The sequence below is a fragment of the Cyprinodon variegatus genome, unplaced genomic scaffold (assembly GCF_000732505.1).
Source record: "Cyprinodon variegatus isolate N-32 unplaced genomic scaffold, C_variegatus-1.0 Scaffold9, whole genome shotgun sequence".
NCBI lineage: Eukaryota > Metazoa > Chordata > Actinopteri > Cyprinodontiformes > Cyprinodontidae > Cyprinodon > Cyprinodon variegatus.
In genome coordinates this window covers 1367972-1375403 of record NW_015150462.1, presented here as the reverse complement: position 1 = coordinate 1375403, position 7432 = coordinate 1367972, and the positions used below count along the sequence as shown (strand labels likewise).

At 39.0% G+C, this 7432-nt stretch overlaps 1 protein-coding gene across 1 annotated transcript in view; it reads left to right on the top strand.

The window, feature by feature from the left end:
- The window catches only part of LOC107087054 (bile salt export pump-like), a 20796-nt gene extending 16900 nt beyond the window's left edge, over positions 1-3896 (top strand). The window contains exons 23-27 of the mRNA XM_015378402.1: positions 483-678; positions 772-969; positions 1741-1947; positions 3083-3229; positions 3696-3896. Coding sequence (XP_015233888.1) covers positions 483-678; positions 772-969; positions 1741-1947; positions 3083-3229; positions 3696-3896 — 949 coding nt within the window. The remainder of the gene's footprint in view (positions 1-482; positions 679-771; positions 970-1740; positions 1948-3082; positions 3230-3695) is intronic.
- The last annotated feature ends 3536 nt before the right edge of the window (positions 3897-7432 follow it).

Genomic DNA, 7432 nt, shown 5'->3' with positions numbered 1-7432 from the left:
TGCTTTGGCTCCCAAGAGGGCCCTTTAAATGCTTTTTGGCGCCCAAAGTGGCTCTTTACCATGTGTTTCTTTAAAACGCATTTTGGCTTATTAAAGGCACTTTAATACACATTTTGGCTCACAAGAGGGCACCTTAATACGCGTCTTAGCTCCCAAGGGGGCACCTGAAGATGCATTTGGGTTACAGAAAGGGCACTTTAACACATGTTTTGGCTCCCAAGAGGCCACTTTAGCATACCTTTCAAAAACAATTGCCCTCTCCCCCCTGCACATCACTGTGTATATACAATTACAATTAAAATGAAAAATGTTTATGTATGTGGTACTGAATTTGAAAAAAAAAAGATCAGCTATGAAGCATTCCACATTTCTTGTCACAAACCATAAACAATGCTTTTCATTTTAGGAGTCTGAGACTGTAATGAAAAACAAAAAGTTGCTGAAGATCAGACGACAGAGTTATGAAAAATGTCTCCCAGGAGGAACAATGAAAGAGAAATAACAACCTATCTCTGTTTCAGGGTGATCTCAGCGATCGTCACCAGCGGCACCGCTTTAGGCAGAGCCTCCTCTTACACTCCGGATTATGCCAAGGCTAAGATATCAGCAGCACGTTTCTTCCAGCTGCTGGACCGTGTGCCTACCATCAGCGTCTACAGCAACAGGGGAGAAAAATGGGTATGGGAAGAAGTAAACAATAAAAGTAAAATCATTTTATCTAAACTTTGTGTTCTGCTTTTATCCCACTATCTTATGTTTTTTTTTTTTTAGGATAACTTCCAAGGGAACCTTGAGTTCATAGATTGCAAGTTCACTTACCCCACTAGGCCTGACATCCAGGTGCTGAATGGCTTAAATGTTTCAGTAAAGCCTGGACAGACATTGGCCTTCGTGGGCAGCAGTGGCTGTGGGAAGAGCACCAGTGTGCAGCTGCTAGAGCGGTTCTATGATCCTGATCATGGCAAAGTGGTGAGAAAAGCTACAAGACATTCAAAGTCATTTTTATTCTGGGGACAGTGTTGTACTTGTTCAATAAAGTCTGCAGCAACATGTACTGTTTGAGTTGGGAGCTGGAGTTTGGGTTGTGCATTTAATGAGGACTGAGGGTCATTCAGTTCATGATGATGCTAAAATCAACATTATACAAACTCTTTCACAGCTTTAACTCCAAGCTTGTCACATGCCAGCTAAAACCTTGAAGAGAGGAAGTATGGGTTTAATTCCTTTTACCATTACACTGTCACAGCTGATGCTGACCTTTTGAGAAATGCCAGATATTGAACTTTCAGTTAGCTAAATGTGATGTACAATCACTATAATGAGGCACATCATAACTGGAAATGAAACGCTTGATGTTTTTATATTCAAGAAATAATTGCTAGACTTACAATGCAGGTGCTGATGGAAGTATTTGACATTACTTTTATTGATCTGGTGAGAAATGCTGAGTGCATCCTCTTTAAAAAGGGTAGTTCTTGTACCAGAGGGTTGTCTTTGTGCCAGGCAGGGATCTCTGCCAGGAATCAAATGGTCTTAACTGCGATGGAAATGGTTTGGAAATGGTATCACATTGCCTTAATGGTCAGCCAGATATTCAAAAAGGACAAAATCATTTCTGGACATTTAGGAGCAAAATTACAGCAGAGATAGTGCTATGATAGCTCATTATGCCGATTGTATTTCCACTCTGGGATTATTAGACCACTTTCCACTAATGGCAAAATACATTTATTCTTGCAGCTGATTGATGGGCATGAATCAACTCGCGTCAACGTGCCCTTCCTTCGTTCCAAGATTGGCATTGTTTCACAAGAGCCTGTGCTGTTTGACTGCAGCATTGCGGAGAACATTAAGTATGGAGACAACTCACGAGAAATCAGCATGGACGAAGTCATCTCGGCTGCCAAGAAGGCCCAGCTTCATGACTTTGTTATGGCACTCCCAGAGGTACAGCAGATGTTCAATATTCAATGTGTCAAACAGGAAGTGTGGATCTGCTTCTGTTAACACTGAGTTCTGTGGCAACTTAAGCCACCCATGATGGGTCATTGGGTATGAGGCAAGGTACACCCTGAACCAGATCCAGACTAAACTTGTGTGCAATTAACATTTTACTGTTGTATAACAAATTTATCCAAACCCAGATTGTTCTAGTGGTGAAAAGGTTTACCCAGCAAAATATAATGCCCCTTTCACACCTTAACAATTTAGCCAGCTTATCCCTGACGTACGAAATATCTGGCAATAACGCTGGCATACGTTGGATAAGTTATGGGTCAGTTTTGAATAAGATATGAACACGGTGAACAACGATGAAGCACGCTGGCACACGTCAACATACGGCAAGTACGTTGAAGTACGCTTATTCCTCGGGCATAAGTTTCTGGTAAGTTATTTGATTGTTGACATACATTGAGTATAAGTTACTCACAAGTAATGGTGTCCAGCTTACCCAAAACCTATGAGTAACTTGGGCATAAGTTAAGCGTAACTTATTGAGAACTTATCTCTAATGCATGTCAACGTGTTGGACGTGTTCCAGACGACCGCTGAACGTGTTTCTAACGTACAGCTAGTGTATAATGGCGTATTGGCAGCATTTTGGTATAAATGGGGGTTCTCAGGAGGAAACTGTAAGTTCTCCTCCAGACTTCATCCCCATCATAGGGTGAGCGAGAAGGTGATGGATCCTCCCTGCATTCATGGCCACGACCAACAAATTTCCTACCAGACATGATGCTGAAACTGCTCTGACTGGAAACCTTCTTTCTTTCTTTTTCTTTTTTCTTTTTATTCATTTCCTTTTTTTGGTGGGTGGTAAACAGCAGCTAGATTAACACTATGATGAAAAAAACCTTTTTATGCAGGTGGGGCGCCTGCGGGTGCATCGCTGCCCCCCTCAGGACACTGGCTTGTGTCATTTCATGGGCATTAGGCTTTGGACATAAGTTCTGGACTCTTAATATATACGCCCAAAATTGAAAAAATACATGTAAAGCTCAGCGTATGCCAATGGTTGAGAAGATGTCAGTTTAAATCGGCAAGGTGTTACAGGGTCTTGAAAAATGTAAATCTTCTCCAGAAATACAACACCAACGTGGGCTCTCAGGGTTCTCAGCTGTCTCGTGGTCAGAAACAGCGCATCGCCATTGCCAGGGCAATCATACGTGACCCCAAGATCCTGCTCCTGGATGAGGCAACCTCCGCCTTGGACACGGAGAGCGAGAAGGTACACTTCAGTAAACTGAAAGGCTTTTTTTCCCCCCAACACAGTGCAGCTGCTGAGTGTTCTCTGGGCACCCCAGCAAAGAGGGCAGGCTGTTAATTATTATCATCGTTAACATCATTATCATTCATCATGTCTATTATTATCTCAAGCTGCTTACAGTACATCCCAACCCTCTGGTAGAGACTCTCTTAGACGAACATTATCTGTGGCCCTTTGGGGTAGCTTTTCCATCTGAAAGGGTTGAACCATGCTGAGCGGCAAAGAGACCTCTGCAGTGCACTGATCCACTGGAACATACTAATGATAGTAATCAACACGTGATTGTCAAATAGCTGTAATTTGTGATGGTTTTGTCTCCTTTGTGGGAGATCAGATCTTGCCTCCGTCTGCAGTGCGTGTGTCAGCACTATTTCACACACATTGATGTATTTATATTTATACGCGTGTGTTTTGATGGTAATTACAGACTGTTCAAGAAGCCCTGGACAAAGCCAGAGAGGGACGGACATGCATCGTCATCGCTCATCGCCTATCCACCATTCAGAACTCTGACATCATCGCTGTCATGTCCAGGGGCTTTGTGGTTGAGAAGGGGAACCATGACCAGCTCATGGCCATGAATGGAGCTTATTACAAGCTGGTTACGACGGGAGCACCAATCAGCTAATGGGTTGCAGTCACAGCCAGAAGTAGTTTACAGGAGATCAGGACTAAAAGTACGCCTAACTTGATATCTAATGAAGAGAAACTGTGGATAAACCAATCTACTGTTGCAATATTTATTTTTATGATGGTATCCTGAGAAGAAAAAGAAAACAAAGGGAAAATGAAGAGAACTAAAGCTTTGAACAGCAGCTCACGTTTTTGTTTCTTACTGTTCTACAATAGTTAAAAGTGTCCAAAATCTACTGTACTAAATGAGTTGCTAGAAGTGGTGGGGAAAATTATGTTTTCTCACATAAAATCTAATTATAATTTTTTTTATTCACTTTTGCCAACTCTGATTCATTGCTTCCTTCACATTCTATTATGAAACAGTTTTCTGTAAAAGTTTAAAGTGTATCGATAACAGTTTTTTTCATTGCTATATAATTTGCCTTTAGAAATTAATTGTGTTGAATTGTTATAAGTGTGTTGTTTAAAACGAGAAATCTTTGTTAGTTTAATTTAATTTTCTCATAAAAAGGATTGGACCGATTATTGTTGCACATAACTTTAGCATCCATATTTTTTAAAATTAAAGGCTGTGATATTAATCAAATAAAAAACTATGCACTTTTTCATTTATTATTTGTGGTTTGATACTAAAATAAAACTTTCTCTATCTTTCATGGATGTTGTGTTCACTTTTTATTCTACAATTATAAGCTAGCTTTCCCAATGTTCTTTCAACTGAAACATTTGACAAGAAGCACAATATTTCCTTCCTTTTATCATAAAACGCTTTAAAAGTTGGTAAAAAAAAAAAAAATTAAATCACAATCTCCCACTATATTTGATCTTAACAGACACTAGAGTAGTTTTGACTCCAGTTCCCATCAACTGTTTGGTTAGCCATGCTAAAGCCAGCTAGCATAAAATGTATTAAGCTTAAAATGTATTTTTAAGCTTAATACATTTTGTAATAAACATCACACTAATACAAAGCAGGGCTACTGTGGCTTGTTGTGTAAAATTTGCTTAGGATATTTATCCTGCAATAGCGTAAATAAAAAAAAAATTTGAATGCCAAGCCCAGTGCTAATCAGTTATTCTAATTAATTTGCTCTTTATGCATAACGTACATGTCCCATTTGGTCTTTGTATCCATCCAAAAATGATTTTACAAGGGTTATTACAGTAGCTGATTCTGTGGTTTTTTTGTTCCAATGGCTTTAGTGGCCGTAGTTCTGAGGAAAATTAAATAGAGATCATATCTCTCCTATCCTTGCTTCTCTTCACTGGCTTCCTATTAAATCCAGAATAGAATTTAAAGTCCTCCTTCTCACATATAAAGCCGTAAATGGCCAAGCTCCATCTGATATCAGAGATCTGATTGTTCCTTATGTTCCTAACAGAGCACTTCACTCTCAATCTGCAGGTTTACTAGTGGTTCCTAGAATTTCTAAAAGTAGAATGGGAGGCAGATCTTTTAGTTCTCAGGCTCCTCTCCTGTGGAACCAACTACCAGTTTTAGTCCGTGAGGCAGACACCCTGTCTACTTTTAAGGCTAGGCTTAAAACTTTCCTTTTTGATAAAGCTTATAGTTAGAGTGGCTCAGGTTATCCTGAGCTATCTCTATAGTTATGCTGCTATAGGCTTAGACTGCTGGAGGACATAGGGACCCCTATTTCATAATTCTGTTTCATTCTATCTCTATTCTCCCAATCTGCAGAATCTGTTAGTTCAATCTCTAACATTATGCTCTCTCTGATTTTTCTCATCATAGTAGCTTCATCTGGTTTGTTCCTGTTTTTGGCCATGACACCATCCTGGAGAGAAATATCAGCTGTGCTGCTGACATCAACACCTTTGTTTATATGTGTTGGAGATCAGCCTGTTTTTCCAGTGTAGTCCTGCTTCTCTGACTGTGACTGGCTGGATGTGCTTTCTTCATCCGCTGACATGGGAGCTGGCTCGGAGCTCATCTGATTGGCTTTGTGTTTCCTGAATGGGGCCGCCTTTTACAGTTGCTTTTTGTATCTCTGCTTATGTTTCCTTGAACCCCAGTCGGCCTTGGCAGATGGCCGCTCACACTGAGCCTGGTTCTGCTGGAGGTTTCTTCCTGTTAAACGGGAGTTTTTCCTCTCCACTGTCGCTACAGGCATGCTTAGTGTGAGGGATTGTCTTGGAGTCAATGAGTCGATGCAATCAACTAGTTTTCCTTAGGTAGAAAACTTTGAATCTGAATTTGACTGTATAATCTGGTGAACTGTAAAGTGCCTTGAGATGACATGTGTTGTGAATCGGTGCTATATACCGTAAATAAACTGAATTGAGTTGAATTTAATTAAGTACAACTACGCACCATTGCCTCAAATAACAGCTATTTAATTTGTATTATTTGCTAATTGTTTTACTGAGTGACTGGCTAACCAGACTAATGGCAAACTCAACTGTAAAAAAATGTTTTTCTTACAGACTGGAACAGCTCTGTGTTTTAAACGTGAATTTACACAGAAAGAGAAATAAAAAAAACTCATTACTCCAGCTATCAGTAGATTTTAGGCGGCAGGGAGGCCATATTGGATTTTTTTTGGAGTTTCCAAGTTAATCCAACTTCACTGAATTTATTACTTTACTTTAATTTTATACAATAATTATGTTGCATTCCCCCCACAAACAATCTTTCATGTACTTCTAATGCACTACTAACTCATAATCCAGTTTACAGTAGGTATGAGGAATTATGCCCAAAACCTATTCAAGCAGTAGGTTGATCTGTGCCGTTAAGTTTTACTAACAGTACAGAAAGCAGTTTTAACCAAAATACTATTCTACTATTTTTTTTGCTTTACATGTTAGATTTGATAGATAAACCCATGTATAACATTTTAATTCACTCTCCATTCTGAGTAAACACAGGAAGCCATTTACTCATTTTCCTCTCACCTCTGCAATTTCCCCCTAATGTTCCCATCAAAGGTTCTATGCACTACGTCCCAGGTGGCAAAAAAAAGGAAATATAGCTCTGGCTCTGGCAAAATAACACTATGTGGCAATATAACTACAGATATAGACAAAATACATGCAAACAGACTGGTTTAAACACATTGTAGAATGAAAACTGTAATACTGGGGATCACGCTTTTAACAGTAGGTTGCTTTATCAACATAAGCAAGCTGGAGACAACCACCATAATGGTTTGTTTGACTTCTTGCTAGAAGATTTAAAGCCAAAATGCATAAAAACAAGATCTGCTTTTGTTGCATTTCAAACATTATATGATTACATGTTACAAAAGAGTTCTGCAAAAAATAAAAAAAATATTCTAATTGAAACATTTAATGAAAGTAAAAAGTAGCTACTTTCGGTGAGCATAATAATTGTAAAGTTATTATAATATGCAGGAATTATAATCTACAATTAACCAAATTCATGGAATGCCTCCAATCAAGGTATTCTGTTAAAGGATTTTTAAAAACACACATAAATAGTCATAGTTAAAGTCTGTTTTATGTTTTACTGTTGTAGCTGAAACAAAAAAGGGAAAATAAAACTAG